Source organism: Haematobia irritans, chromosome 1 (assembly GCF_050003625.1).
Source record: "Haematobia irritans isolate KBUSLIRL chromosome 1, ASM5000362v1, whole genome shotgun sequence".
Lineage (NCBI taxonomy): Eukaryota > Metazoa > Arthropoda > Insecta > Diptera > Muscidae > Haematobia > Haematobia irritans.
The window spans coordinates 121,137,738-121,154,803 of NC_134397.1; the positions used below are offsets into that span (position 1 = coordinate 121,137,738).

The 17,066-nt window shown below is 34.1% G+C and overlaps 1 protein-coding gene across 1 annotated transcript in view; it reads right to left on the reverse strand.

Moving 5' to 3' along the window:
* Positions 1–10,018: 10,018 nt before the first annotated feature.
* LOC142231337 (uncharacterized) overlaps positions 10,019–17,066 on the reverse strand; it is a 44,352-nt gene continuing 37,304 nt past the window's right edge. Inside the window, exons 8-10 of the mRNA XM_075301952.1 lie at positions 12,612–12,765; positions 12,411–12,544; positions 10,019–10,610 (exon numbers count right to left, since the gene is read on the reverse strand). Of these exons, the coding sequence (XP_075158067.1) occupies positions 10,282–10,610; positions 12,411–12,544; positions 12,612–12,765 (617 nt within the window). The 3' untranslated portion in view covers positions 10,019–10,281. The remainder of the gene's footprint in view (positions 10,611–12,410; positions 12,545–12,611; positions 12,766–17,066) is intronic.

Here is a 17,066-nt window from a genome sequence, read left to right on the forward strand (position 1 = left end):
ATAAGAAAAACTGTGATAAGAAAAACGTAAGACATCTTGTACACACGCCAATATTTTTTCAGCGTATTGACCGATCTCTAATGCCCATGTTCCCAAATCCACTTCCAGGTGAATGTGAATCAATTCCACGATTTTCGTGTGGTACAATCCACTTTCACCGGAATTTTCGTGAAATCAATTCACTTGCAAAAGTCTTGGTGAAAGTTGAATTATGTCCAAGATGGGTGTATTTCCGGTTAAAAAAGTACTCGCGTAAAAAATTTGAAATGTTTTATATTTAATACATGAGTTTTATTAAAACTGCGTAATTTTTAATTAAAAAAAATAATAAATTATAATAAGTCTATTGATTCCACTTATTTTGATTTCCGCCTTAGTGAATTTTTGGGTGATTTGTGTAACCCAGCTGGTTACAGAAAAGTTCAAAAAAGAGCATGGAATTAAGAACACCAAATTTTCACGTTCGTGGATTTGACGTGAATAGTGGAATTGAAGTGGATATCGGAACATGGGTGTAAATGGTAACCACCACATTACAAATTCACCATCAGAACATCACAAATGTTCATGATGTTGGGGTTCTAATGGATTCTTGTCTCGATTCGGAGACTAATATTGAATTTTGTGTTGATAAGACATATACACATATCGGTCCATAATTATATATAGCCCCTATATAAAGCGATACCCAGATATTGGTTAAGAGCAAATTTCATTTGATCCGGTTGAAATTTGGCTCTCTAATTAGCATGAGAAAATTGGTTCATATCGGTTCATAACAATATATAGACTCCTCTATATAAAACGATCAAGAACTAAAGAGACTTACATAGGTATTTATTTTGACTTTTTATACCCACCTCATCGAATGGTGATGACGGTGTAATAAGTTTGTCATTCCGCTTGTAACACATCGAACTATCGATTTCCGACTACATAAAGTATATTCTTGATCAGGGAGTAGAATTTCTCCGATATAACGATGTCCGTCTGTCTGTAGTAATCACGCTGCTGTCTTCAATAAGGAAGCTATCGTGCTGAAAGTTCGAATATGGGCTTTATCGGTCCACATTTTGATATAGCCTCCATACAAACCGACCGATTGGGGTCTTGATCATCTCAACAGTGCATTTTTTTTATCAGATTTGCCTGAAATTAAAAAAAACTAGTGATATTTTGGGTGCATAAATACAGAAGAAAAACACCAAAATATTTCCAATTAAAAAGTTGATTGAAGTTGAAAATTTTTTCGATTAATACATTCATTGATACAATTAACTTTTTACTCAAATTAGGAGGACTAACTCAGCTAAAAAAATGATGAATTTTTTTAATTTTTGAATACAAATTTATTTCAAACAATCAATTTTTTAATCAAACTAAAAACACAAAGTCAGATATGAAAGTAATTGGAAATAGTTACGTTTTTAATTTAAACAAGATTAATTGAATTTTGCAATCAACATCAATTGAATTTTTAATTGAACCAATTAAAATATTAATTGAAATTTCTAAATCAAATCATTGAAGATATTTCAATTAAAAAATTAATTGGATCAGTTAGTTTCGTGATTGAATCTGATTTGTTTGAGTGTAAGTGTGGTGTGATTCGGTCCACGTTTTGGTATAGCCCGATCGCTCAATTTGATTTCTTGGGCATCTAGACAACGAAATTTTTATCCGATTTACCTGAAATTGGAAATTTAGAGGTATTTTAGGTCCACACATAAGTAAGACGAACATTGTGTGTATCGGTTCATATATAGCCCCCATATAGACCAATCTCTCGATTTGACTTCTTAAGCATCTAGACATCCGATTTTTTTCCGATTTGCCTGAAATTCAAAATATGGATGTATTTTGAGTCCATAAACACAGATAATGTTAATCGGTCCATGTTTCGGTATAGCCCCCATATGGACCGATCTCCTAATTTGACTTCTTAGGCTTCTGGACACTGCAATGTTTATGCGCTTTGGCTGAAATTGGAAATCTACACGTAGTTTAGGTCCACACATATTTAAGAGTGCCGAATATAGCGTGTATCGGTTCATATTTTTGTATAGTCCCCATATAGACTGATCTCCCTATTAGCTTTTTTAAGCGTCTTTATATTCGAATTTATATCCGATTCGCCTGAAATTGGAAATCTAGAGATATTTGTGGTTCACACATAATTGTGTCGAAGATGCACCGAAAAAAGTGTACTATTGTTTACGAAAAATTTCCATACAAAAATTTTACCTACACTGAAAACAAAGTAGCTCGCAATTTATGGCAAATTTTGAACTTCACTTTAGTTAAGCGCATTTCTACCTTGTTAGTTCAAATTTCAAAAATTTTGAAATTAAAATCTCGTAATAATTATTATTTTTAACTCTTTTGCAGTTCATGCGATTCTTTAAAGTTAGTTAAAAATTTTACTTAAAGTAGTGTACTACAATGTAGTTTGAAATTGCAAAGATTTGGTCATTCTGTCGTGCCAGTAACGACATTTTTACTTACACGTAATACAACATTTTTTATACCAGTCAGTTCAAGTTATAAAAATTATTTTTTCTTAAATGGTACACTGGAAAAAATATTGACCTAATATGGACAAAATTCTTTAAAATAATCACATTTTAATGAAATGAAAGTTTATAATCCTTGCTTCAAAGATTTTTTTCATTAAATTTAGGACACAAATCTTGAAATTTTCCGTCTCTCTGCTGAAGTTGTAGATCTTCGAAGTAAGGCAAATTTTGCTTAAAATAAAGAAACACGTTTTTAATTTAAAGAAATCGTCTTTAACTCAACTGACATATTGCATTTTTAAATTTAAGATAAAATCGCTTCAAATATAGGCTAAGACTTATTTTAAGGATTTGCATCTTTGATTAAAAGTTTTTTTTACATTAAGAAAACTGTTTTTACTTTGAAGTACCTGTCATAATTTGGATTTTAAATTGGAATTTGTTTGTACATAAATACCTTTATTAATTTAATATCGCAAAAAGAGGATAAAATTTCGATGAATGAGATCTCTATCTAAATTTAATTTTCTTTATCCTAGATTTAAAGCCTGGGAGGTCCGTCAAAGATGTCTTTATTTTAAAGAAGCCGCTTCTTTGGCTCCGAATCAATACCAAAATCCTTAAGGGAAGGTCAAAATCTTTGGATCTAAGTAAACTTTTTTTTGAGTGTAGTAAAAATGACCGTGATTTGGCCTTTAAGACAGTTTTACCGTCAGTGATTTCATTTTTTTACTATTGTGAACGAAATTTATACCAATTTTAAAGAAATTTTCTACACCCTCAAAAAAATCGCTTCTGTAACATATTCTCCCAAACACATTTTGCTTCAAACATATATATTTTCAGGCTTGGTGCAAACAAAATATTGTTTGTATTGTTAAAACATATTATGTTTCACCTCAGGCATACACTGGTAGAAAGAAATTTTAATGAAATTTTCTTTGTGTGGATATAGTTTTAAGGCGCCAATTGGTTACTTCCTGGTGCACGAAATTTCTACCAATTTTAAAGAAATTTTCTAAGGTTCAGTAAAATCCTTAACTCGGAGTAAGTATCGAAAATACTTTAATTTAGCTTCGTTTTTCTTATTCTTAGTTCGAATGAGTTTAATATTATTCTAAAGCGTACTTGACAGTAAGAATAATGAACTATATTCGTTGAAATGTATTAAGAACAAAACAAGTTTCTATACTAACAACAATTCTTTAGAATTGGTAGAAGTGTCTGTCCTCTACTAGTAAACAATGAACTCGCTTGAAGTAAAAATAGTTATTATAATCTACACCGACGACAAAGACTGTTTTTCATATGTTTGTGTGTAAAAATTATATTTTTGGAACACAAATTTTTTAACACAATATTTTTAGGTGCAAGCATAAAATGTTCATAAACTAGCATAACATGTCTGGGATATATATGTTAGAACATATTATATTTGGTCATCAAATGTTTGCAAATATAATATGCTTGGATGCAAACATATACTAATTTAGAAATAGCCTATAAACATATATGTGTTTAGTAAGAGAGACGTACAGAGTATGCTGCAAGTAAAAGAATGGAAGTAACCAATTGGCGCTTTAAAAATATATATACACAAAGAAAATTTCATTAAAATTTTCTTCTACTAGTGCATGCCCTAAGGTGAAACATAATATGTTTGAACGATACAAACAATATTTTGTTTGGACCAATCCTGAAAAAATATATGCTTGAAGCAAAATGTGTTTGGGGCATATGTTGCAGAAGCGATTTTTTCTGAGGGTGTATACGAGGGCGGTTCCGAAACTTCTTAGCCTATCAATGAAAGAGAATAGTTAGTTTTTCAAAAATATTTTTATTTTATCAATACACTTAGTCTAACGCTTTTCTAGCAATTCTATCCCTTGATTAAAGTAGTTTTCCTCAAGATCTTCAAAATAGTGGTTTACAACTGTAATTGCATCTTCATTTGAGGTAAAACGCTTGCCAGCAAGGAATTTTTTTTAGATTTGGGAACAAGTAAAAGTCACTGGGTGCTAAATCAGGAAAATAAGGTGGATGGTCAAGCAACTCGTACTTTAATTCGTTGATTTTAGCCATTGTTAAAACACTCTTGTGCGCTGGTGCGTTGTCTTGATGGAAAATTATTTTTTTTTGTGTTGTAAGCCAGGAAGTTTTTCTCGAATTTGTACATTTAATTGAGGTTGCAATAGTACTCTGAATTTATTGTTTTACCCTTTTGCAGATAGTCAATCCATAAAATACCTTTGAAGTCCCAAAAACCGTTGCCATAACTTTACCAGCCGATGGAATTGTTTTTGCACTTCCTCCTTTGGGGCACTTCCTCCAGCTTCAGTCCATTGTTTGGATTGTTCTTTTGTCTCTGGAGTATAGTGGTGGATCCATGTCTCATCAACAGTTATGAAACGACTCTTAAAATCCATTTTAAACGATCCAAACAAGCTTAAGAAATGTTCATTCTTATGCCTTTTTGATCGACTGTTAACAAATGCGGCACCATCTTGCAGAAAGCTTTTTCATCTGTAGTTCTTCATGCAAAATTAAATGGACTCGATCATTTGAGGTGCCAATGATATTAGCAATTTCACACACTTTTATTCGTCGATCATTTAATACCATATCATGCACTTTGGCTACAATTTCTGTTGTTGTTGCTGTTTTTGGACGTCCACTAGGTGGTTCATCTTCAATGCTTGTACGACCACGTTTAAATTCAGCAACCCAATTTTTTACTGTTACATGTGAAGGATCACTTTCACCTAACACATTCACCATGTCATTATGAATTTCTTGTCCCGATAAATCTTTTTATGCAAATATTTAATGACAGCACGCATTTCTAATTTTTCCATTGTAAAAAAATTGTGGATGCGTCTTTTTTGAACACCTGTTTCTATATGAAGGAGTTGTCAGATCGAAACAAAATTTAACATGTGTTCATAACAGAGATGGAAGTTTCCAAAACACTTAACTTTTTTCTGTTTAAACCGCGCTTTTTGTGCTTTCCGAACTGCCCTCGTAATTTCCGCTGTCATACCTGAACTCGTCAACAAATGCATATTTTAGAGCTGTCAACTCTATATTGGTTAGGCCAATATGTATCGATACTTGTCCATTCTCATCTTCCGCAATAGTAACACTTTCGAGATGGAGAGGGTCTAAGGATCCTATTGATTCTAGACCGGGTATACCTGAAAAAATAATAATGTTTCAAGGGTGTAATTGATATTTTGAATAGCTGGATAATTTTGTATATGAGGGTAGTCTTAGCCGAAAAACGAATATAACATTTTGGAAATGTGGCTATTTATTGATCTGTTTTTTTTTTGATATACTTGGCCTAGCGATGTACCAAGTGTTTAACCCTACCCAAAAATAGGCTTGCCTACACTCAAAAAAAGTTTACTCCTACACTCAAACAAAAGTTTACTTGGATCCAAAGATTTTGACCTTCCCTTAAGGAAGATCAACCTATCTGGCTTTCATTCTGTTTTCGCGTTTTATTAATAAAGGCACTCACGTAAAAACAAATGCCAGTTTAAAAATGCAAATTATAACGGATACTTCAAAGTAAACAAAGTTTTCTTAATTCCAAAAAAAAAACTTTAAACCAAAGACGCTAAATCCTCAAAATAAGTCTTAGCCTATATTTGAAGAGCTTTTATCTTAAATCTAAAGTTTCAATATTTCAGTTGATCAATTTCTTTATATCAAAAATGTGTTTCTTTACTTTAAGGAATATTAGCCTTAGTTCAAAGACATTCGACTTTAATGAAGGGACGCAAATTTACAAAATTCGTATCCTAAATTTAATGAAAAGAATATTTGAAGCAAAGATTATAAACTTTATTTTGATTAAAATTTCATTATTTTAAAGAAATTTGTCCTTAATATTTTGTAAATTTCGCATCCCAAAATTTAGGTTGCGTAATCTTTATTATCACGTAAATATTTTTTCAGTGTATACTTACATAAAGGGTTTTCAAAGATTTGGACATACCTTTAAGGATTTTTGTATTGATTCCGAGCCAAAGATGCGGCTTTAAATCTAGGATCAATAAAATTAAAATTAGGATACAGATCTTATTTATCGAGTGTTCACTTTTCCCGGTATATTAATAAAGCTATTCACGTACAAACAAATGCCAGTTTAAAAGTCCAAATTATAACGGATTTTTCAAAGCAAAAATTATTTTCTTAATTAAAAAAAAAAAAAACAAAAGCTAAACCAGAGATGCAAAATCCTCAAGTCTTAGCCCATATTTGAAGCGTTTTTATCTTAAATCTAATGATTCAATATTTCAGTTAATTTAAAGACGATTTCTTTAAATAAAACATGTGGTTTTACTTTAAGGAAAATTGACCTTACTTCAGGTGCAAATTTCTTTTACGGAAGGAATTTCTTTTAAAGAAATATGTAAATTTAATGTCCGAAAATTAAAGATGTCTTATCGTTCGTATAAAGATGATAGTTTTTTCTGTTTTTACTTGTACTAACTGCATGTAAAATAAAAATTGTCATTTTGAAAACCTATCTCAATTACTTCAAGAGCTATAAGAGCTTGTTCTGAAAACTTGATTCTTGAATTGTGACAAAATGACGTTACGAAAATAAGCGCTATTCAGCCTATAATTTCGTTCAAAGTGTGAGAAAAAAAAAGAGCCCCTAAAAGTATCATCTATAGTTTTTGTATAAAACTCTATTTACTAGGAACATACAGTACAAAAATTGTCTCAAATTTTCATATTTTTGGTTTATTGTTAAAGAAGTTTATAAAAATGTATTTTAGACCTCACCAATATGGACAATATTTATTTATAGCTTATTTAGATTAAGGCCTCTACTTTAAAATAACATCGAGAAATAAATCGAAACTAAGTGGAAAAAATAGAATTTGGTGTCTTTTTCGAATGTCCTTCTATGTGGAAATCGGTAGTGAAAGGGTTAAGATGTCTCGCTATCGACAAGTGTTACCACAACCCAAGTAACTCGATTGTGGATGGCAGTCTTAAGTAGAACTTTGTGCCGAATCCATGGTGCAGGGTACATAGGTAAGGTTAGGTTGAAGAGAATGACATCAATTTTGTGTTGAATTGATGTCCACTTAGACCAATATACGTCCATTGTGATTCCTCGATGAGATCTTCCCATCTTCTTCCTTCCGGTGCAGTCCCTTTTGGAATAGTCCCAGAACTTCCACCTGTCCGTTTTCTTTAAAAGAAATCTTAGAACAACCAACCTGAGGCCCCGATAAAGGTAAGTAGGTTCCTTAAGCTGCACTCCCGCAGATCAGTGAGAGCCTGTAAGAAAAAGGAGCCCAGTATCTTGTTTCTTCTAAAGGATAATGCTGGACACTGCCAATAGATAGTTGCTACAACTGCCAAAATGAGGTTGGCAATAAATTCGGTTATGACAATCAATCTGTATCCTCTGTGCATATGGATGAATGGAGATCATGGAGCATTCACGCTTCAATATTGAAAATTGCACAAACTCGTCTTATGTCTGCATACAGATCAAGTTCGAAAATGGGATACGCCTAGACCTCGATTTGCGTCGCAGATACGTTCCAAAAAACACGACGCAAACTGAATTATGAATTTTTATGGCAAACCATGAAAGGATTGGAGATAGATAACAACGATAAAAACGCAACTTCGAAAATCTAACGACGCAAAGTGAAAACTAGTACTGATTCAGCAGCGAAGCAACTTCGAAACAACGCAAAACGAAACGACGCAAAGCGAGGTCTAGGTGTATATTTTATTTTATTTATTTTTATACCCTCCACCATAGGATGGGGGTATATTAACTTTGTCATTCCGTTTGTAACACATCGAAATATTGGTCTAAGACCCCATAAGGTCTGGGTCGTGGTGAAATTCTGAGTCGATCTGAGCATGTCCGTCCGTCCGTCCGTCCGTCTGTTGAAATCACGCTAACTTCCCATATAAACGGACCCCCAAATTTGGCTTTCGATTGCTCTAAGAGAAGCAAATTTCATCCGATCCGGCTCAAGTTTGGTACATGGTGTTAGTATATGGTCTCTAACAACCATGCAAAAATTGGTCCATATCGGTCCACTTTTACGTATAGCCCCCATATAAACGGACCCCAAAATTTGGCTTGCGATCGCTCTAAGAGAAGCAAATTTCATCCGATCCGGCTGAAATTTGGTACATGGTGTTAGTATATGGTCTCTAACAACCATGCAAAAATTGGTCCAAATCGGTCCATAATTATATATAGCCCCCATATAAACCGATCCCCCGATTTGGCTTGCGGAGCCTCTAAGAAACGAAAATTTCATCCGATCCGGCTGAAATTTGGTACATGGTGCTGGTATATGTTCTCTAATGACCATGCAAAAATTGGTTCATATCGGTCCATAATTATATATAGCCCCCATATAAATCGATATGATATGGTAGTATATGATATTTAACAACCATGCCAAAAGTGGTCCATATCAGTCCATAATCATATATAGCCCCCATATAAACTGATCCAGAGATTTAGTTTTGGAGCCTCTTGGAGGAGCAAATTTCATCCGAGTCAGTTGAAATTTGGTACATTGTGCTAGTATATGGCCGTTAACAAACATGCCTAACTAGGTCCATATCGGTCTATAGTTATATATAGCCCTCAGATAAATCGATCCCCAATCACACAAAAATTGGTCCATATCAATAATTGTATATAGCCGCCATATAAGCGACCCCCATATTTCAATCAAAAGTCCATATCGATTCGTAATTATTTGTAGACTTACATACCTCTTTGTCTAATATATACCACGTATGGACTAACTCACAATTTAGAAAATGATTTAAGATACCACAACCCAAGTAATTCCTTTGTGGATGACAGTCTTTCGTATAAGTTTCTACGCAATCCATGGTGGAGGGTACATAAGATTCGGCCTGGCCGAACTTTTGGCCGTTTATACTTGTTATTTATTTTTTTATTTAGGGAATTACATTTATTGGTCCATGTTTCGATATAGTGCCCTTATAAACCGACCCACCGATTTGACTTCTTGAGCATATAGATGCTGCTAAATTTAATGAATTTTCATGAATCATCACGGAAATCTAGAGGTATTTTAGGTCCAGAGCTGTGCTGAATTTAGTATAGATCAGTCCATGTTATGGTATAGCCCCCTAAAGACTGATCTCCAGATTTGACTTCTTGAGGGCAATTTTCTGCCGATTTGATTGAAATTTTAAATCTAGGGATTTTTAGGTTCATAAAGAGCTGTGTTAAATTTAGTATAATCGGTCAATGTTTCGATTTGGCCCCCATATAGACCGATCTCCCGATTTGAATGTTTGAGGGCATGGAAGCCGCAATTTTTTTCCGATTTGCTTAAAATTTGAAATCTTGAGTTCCAAGAGGAGCTATGCCAAATTTTGCTTGCATGTATCGATCAATGCTTCGGTGTAACTCTCTTATGGGTTAATCTCCCGACTTGATTTCTTGTACCTATAGAAACAGATTTTTGTACGTGTCATACTGACAAATTTATTTTGTTCGAATTTAGCGTTGTCATCAAAATAATACAAATTGTTTAATAATTTAGTTGCTTAACATATTCAAAACTAACCCCAAAGCCAAACCAAAAACAAAATAATAAGTAGTCAAATAACAATTCAAATTAACAATTTTTGTCCTAAATAAAACATATAATAAAACCTATTTTTAACAAATATTTGGCAGCTTTTTACAACAATTCTACGTATATACAAAATTGCTTATACACTATGCAGCTTTTACGACTTCTTCTATATTCTCAATAAAATAGTTGGCCGGTACGTAGGAAAATATCTTCCGGAATCGATCATCCAGAATCTTCTCAACAGTGGCACTTATGGATGGTTTCATAACTTCGTAAAGATCTCTCCAATTGTCGTTAAATAGTCTGTTTGCGGTTTCTTCTAAAACCTTCTGGCCATTGAAGAGATTATCCAAGTCCAATTGGAATCCTCCGACATCATTTATATCCATACGGATTTTGTCTATATCGGTGAAGAAAAATCCATCCTCCTTGCGACCCTTAAGACGAATGGCCACATCTATCTTCAGTTTTTCTAGAAATAATAAAATTAAATAAAAATAAAAAAAGTAAATACGGCACTAAATTCAAGCAAATTTAGAACAGCTCTTTACGAACTGAAACTATTTCTAGATGTAAAATTTCAAGCAAATCGGTTGTAAATTGTGGCCTTCTTGCCCTCAGGAAATCAAATCGGAAGATCGCCGTATAAGGGGGTTTGTATAGTGGCAACCCGATATTTCAGGCTCACTTATACTATTCAGTGGTTAACTTCTCTCTTATTACTGAGTGCTGCCCGATTCTATGTTAAGCTAAATGACAAGGGACCTCATTTTTATAGCCGAGTCCGAACGGCGTTCCACATTGCAGTGAAACCACTTAGAGAAGCTTTGAAACACTCAGAAATGTCACCAGCATTACTGAGGTGGGATAATCCACCGCTGAAAAACTTTTGGTGTTCGGCAAACGGGCATATTAGGTTAAAGGTTAAAGTGGCAGCCCGATTAAGATTCAGGCTCACTTAGACTATTCAGTCCATACTAACCATTGCACAACGGTGGCTCCCAAACTTGAAGAAAAGTTTCCCTATTTTCATAAGATTTCCGGGATGTTTAGGGTTGTTTCTGAAAAAGCCCATAATTTGGAAAAGGGGACGCTTTTTTTAAACAATAGAGCAAAATCTAAACTTCTCCGATTTACTTGTAATTTACAGGAAGGTGAGTAAATAAATATAGGGCAAGTGATTTGTCGATATATTGCTCAGGGTTTACTCCCCTTGGTTTTAGTTATTCATAATCGGTAATAATGTATGACAACATGGAAATTTTTAATTTAAATTACGTTTCAGAGCATCAAAGTTATATTACCTCAACGTTATTATTAAAGGGTGATTTGTTAAGAGCTTGATAACTTTTTTTTTAAAAAAAACGCATAAAATTTGCAAAATCTCATCGGTTCTTTATTTGAAACGTTAGATTGGTCCATGACATTTACTTTTTGAAGATAATTTCATTTAAATGTTGACCGCGGCTGCGTCTTAGGTGGTCCATTCGGAAAGTCCAATTTTGGGCAACTTTTTCGAGCATTTCGGCCGGAATAGCCCGAATTTCTTCGGAAATGTTGTCTTCCAAAGCTGGAATAGTTGCTGGCTTATTTCTGTAGACTTTAGACTTGACGTAGCCCCACAAAAAATAGTCTAAAGGCGTCAAATCGCATGATCTTGGTGGCCAACTTACCGGTCCATTTCTTGAGATGAATTGTTCTCCGAAGTTTTCCCTCAAAATGGCCATAGAATCGCGAACTGTGTGGCATGTAGCGCCATCTTGTTGAAACCACATGTCAACCAAGTTCAGTTCTTCCATTTTTGGCAACAAAAAGTTTGTTAGCATCGAACGATAGCGATCGCCATTCACCGTAACGTTGCGTCCAACAGCATCTTTGAAAAAATACGGTCCAATGATTCCACCAGCGTACAAACCACACCAAACAGTGCATTTTTCGGGATGCATGGGCAGTTCTTGAACGGCTTCTGGTTGCTCTTCACTCCAAATGCGGCAATTTTGCTTATTTACGTAGCCATTCAACCAGAAATGAGCCTCATCGCTGAACAAAATTTGTCGATAAAAAAGCGGATTTTCTGCCACTGATTTTGGTAATAAAATTCAATGATTTGCAAGCGTTGCTCGTTAGTAAGTCTATTCATGATGAAATGTCAAAGCATACTGAGCATCTTTCTCTTTGACACCATGTCTGAAATCCCACGTGATCTGTCAAATACTAATGCATGAAAATCCTAACCTCAAAAGAATCACCCTTTATTTTTATTACAACTTACTAATAACAATTCTAGCCTTGCCATTTCCATCTAATGGTAAAGTCAGAACTCGGCCTTTGACACTATAGTCAGCGTTGATGTTAACTTTTGGTACATAGACTTGAACTTTCGTGACAGATTTGGCTGGATTGAAACTTTAAAAAAATTGTTAAAAATTGTCGTTAGTTTAGTCAACGATATACTTTTCGCTATTAATAATACCTGGCATCCTCAATAACAGTATGTTTTAGACCTGTCATCTCTAGATTGGTTAGACCAATATTTATGGCTGCTGGACCATTGCCATCTTCTGCAATGGCAACACGTTTGATATAGAAAGGGTCCAAAGGTCCCAATGTTTTTAAACCCGGTAAACCTGCAAATTATTTTGTTTTAAGGAAGTAATTAATATTTTGATTGTTTAATAATTGTCTCCTAAGTTGAAAGTAAGTCCATATGGAGTCCATGTTAGATTAAAAAAGCAGCATTACTACTTATATAAGCTATTTTAGTTCTGATGGATTAATTTGGAGTAATCTATACATAATGATGATCCGCTCTGAATCAATTTTCGCATGGTAAATTAGAGGGACAAACTTCAATTTGATCGAATGAAATTTGTACTTCCCTGAAGTTCCAAAAGTAACATTTGGGGATCAGTTTATAAGGGTCTATAAACCAATTTTTGAATGATTATTAAAAATCATATACTGACTAATTTGGACCATTTTTGCATGGTTGTTAGAGTGCATATACTAACATCACGTACAGGATCGGGTGGAATTTGCTCCTTCAAGAGGTTCCGGAAGTCAAATCTAGGGATCGGTTCGTATGGGGTCTATATATAACACTGTGACGCAAAATTCAACTTTTTGACTCCAAACAAAAAATCACTTATCTCAGCCGAAAGTACTCGATGAGAGGAGAAAAGTAATTTTTGGATTTTGTTAGATTGGTTGCCGTTCGTCTTTTATGAGCCTCTGAATTCTGTCGCCAAATTCGATCTTGAGCACCATTTTGCAATTTTCGTATGGCCATATCTCGAAAAATTGTGTGAATTCCTTTTTGGTGTATTTAGCCAAAGTTTTAGCTATTGACTCGGTCAACAAAAATGCAGAATATATTAATTCGGAAAATTTTCATCTTCATGCCCAAAATCGCAAAAATGTCGAAAAAATACCACTTTTATCACCGATTTTTTCCGTTTTTCGACTATAGTTCTTGAACTATTGAAAATTGAAAAAAAAAAACAAGTAAGTAAAGTAGAAAGTCGGGCGGGGCCGACTATATCATACCCTAAACCACCATTACAGAATTAGTAATCATATGCATTTGTGGGGTAACATATAGGTCTGGGAGATAAACCGCAGCTGCATATTTAAGAAAATTAAGGGGTACATGTCTATGGGTGCTTTGTGTCACTCTGACTATAGCTCATAGTCAATGTTGCCAGGGAAAATGTTCGGTTTACCCTACAAGGACAAAAAAAGTTCCCTATTTTCCTGTATATTCCCAAACAATTTTCCCTACTATATTTTTCGTTAAATTTACAAAATTTTACAAAACAAAAATGGTTCTAAGTACTTTATTATCTTAAAACATGAATATGCAACGTATATAACTTAGAATATAAATTAGTAATCTTTTTTGTTAAATCTCTATAAAAATAAAATTGTGGACAAAGTTTCTATAAACAAATTTTTGTAATTAATTTTTCTATAGAAATAAACTTTTGACAATAAATTCTATAGAAATAAAATTTTGAGAAAAAATTCCACAGAAATAAAATTTTGAGAACATTTTTTATAGAAATAATATTTTGAAAAAAATTTCTATAGAAATACAATTTTGACAAAATGTTCCATAGAAATAAAATGTTGACTAAATTTTCTACAGGAATAAAGTTTACCACACATTGTTAAAGATTAAGCCTTGCCGGCTTCTAATTTCCTCCTCTAGAGCCACCAAAATGTAAAAATTATTACAAATTGTGTTGAGTGAAAATGTCCTACATTGTGGCCCTACGCTAAAGACGCTAAATATTAGAAAAACCCTACATATAGGGAATTTCCCCTACTTCTAGCAACACTGGCTGTGTATATATTGCGCCTACGGAGCTAGTATGCCACTAATATTGAGCCCATTATTTAAAAAGAGAAAATCGTTAAATTAGTGTGGGTAATAAATACAAATTTGTAAAAATCGAGCAATATTCTTATGTAAGAGTTACAAGTACGTATAAGTACGATCGGCTAGTACATCAAAATTTGAAATGTGAGTAACATTGGTTAATAAATAAGAGTACTATGGCCAAATTTGGGAAAATCGAGCGATACATATATATGGAAGCTATATCTAAATCTGAACCAATTTGCATAATATTTTGCGGGTTTGATTAATACCACAAATATTTGAGTATTTGAGTAAGAGTCATTTACGAAATGGGGCCTGTATGGTCAAACATAAGGTTATTAGGGGCGAATTTTTCAAAATCGGGCGATACATATATGGGAGCTATATCTAAATTTGAACCGATTTCGATGAAATTTTGCACATATAGTTAGTACTATAGAGGACTGGATCTAGCCAACTTTTAGTAAGATCGGTTAATAAATAAGTGTTCTATGGCAAAATTTGGGAAAATCGGGCTATACATATATATGGGAGCTATATCTAAATCTGAACCGATTTCGACGATTTTTTGCACATATAGTTAGTGCTATAGAAGACTACATTTAGCCAAATTTGGGTAAGATCGGTTGATAAATAAGGGTTTTATGGCCAAATTTAGAAAAATCGGGCGGTACATATATATGGGAGCTATATCTAAATCTGAACCGATTTCGATGATTTTTTGCACATATAGTTAGTGCTATGAAGATTATATTTAGCCAACTTTGAGTAAGATCGTTTGATAAATAAAGGTTTTGTGGCCAAATTTGGGAAAATCGGGCGATACATATATATGAGAGCTATATCTAAATCTGAACCGATTTGGATGAAATTTTGCAGACTTGAAGGGCGATGGAAAAGATTACCTTTTGGCAAATTTGGTGACGATCCGTTTGAAAAAAAACGCGCAACGTGACCCCATTTGTCGAAATCGGGCGATACATATATATGGGAGCTATATCTAAATTTGATCCGATTTCTTCCAAATTCAATAGCGTTCGTCCTTGTGCCCAAAAAACTCCCTGTACCAAATTTCATCAAAATCGGTTAATAATTGCGACCGGAATCCTGTGAACAACGAATACATGGACAGACGGACGGACACCAAGCGCTAGATCGACTCAGGAGGTGATTCTGAGTCGGTATATATTTTATGGGGTCTAAAATCAATATTTCTGGTAGGCACATTTTTTGGCCGATCAAATTTATACCCTGACCACTATGTGGGTTAGGGTATAACAAGTATATACGGCCGTAAGTTCCGCCAGGCCGAATCTTATGTACACTGAAAAAACAGTGAACCCCCCAGGAAGACAACTTTTGATTAATTTTAGAAAACTTTTAATATTTTTAGAAATTTTTAACTAAACAGTATTACAAGCGCTAGCATCGCGCCGATATCACAAAAATAAGTAAATATTTTTCGACAAATTCAAGAAAATTTATTAGACATAAATAATTTTGTTCACTTTTTAAAGAAAATTTTGTAGTTTGAAGGAAAAAATTGGAGTTCAAAATTGCAAGAATGTCTTTAGTGACATACGAAGTTCATGATGGACGCTTTTGTAGTAAAATTTACAAATTTGAAGAAATAATGAACTATTTTATGACAAATACGAATTTAGTAAATCTCTATCCTTAACTTGTGTATAATTTTTCCCGTCTTTTAGTTCATTTAACTAACGTACGCAAAAAAGTTATTAGAGCAAATGAAACTTTCACCGAATATTATAAGTTCATGAACTAAAATATAGTTAAATTGGCTTTAGTGAAATAGTGAGTTCACTTTTTTTTGAGTGTACCCTCCACCATGGATTGCGTAGAAACTTCTACGAAAGACTGTCATCCATAAATTTCGACTCACTCGGATGAAATTTGCTCCTCCAAGAGGCTCCAAAACCAAATCTCGGGATCGGTTTATATGGGGGCTATAAATGATTATGGACTGATATGGACCACTTTTGGCATGGTTGTTAAATATCATATACATGGCTCTGCAAGCCAAATCGGGGGATCGGTTTATATGGGGGCTATGTATAATTATGGACCGATGTGGACCAATTTTGGTATGGTTGTTTGAGACCATATACTAACACCATGTACCAGATTTCAGCCGGATCGGATGAAATTGGCTGCTATTACAGGCTCGGAAGCCAAATCGGGGGATCGGTTTATATAGGGGCTATATATAATTATTGACAGATATGAACCAATTTTTGCATGGTTGTTAGATACCATATACTAACACCATGTACCAAATTTCAGCCGGATCGGATGAAATTTGCTTCTCTTAGAGGCCTCGCAAGCCAATTTTTGGGGGTCCGTTTATATGGGGGTTATACGTAAAAGTGGACCGATTTGGAATACCATCCGACCTACATCAATAACAACTACGTGCGCCAAGTTTCAAGGCGATAGCTTGTTTCGTTCGGAAGTTAGCGTGATTTCAACAGACGAACGGACATGCTCAGATCGACTCAGAATTTCACCACGACCCAGAACCTA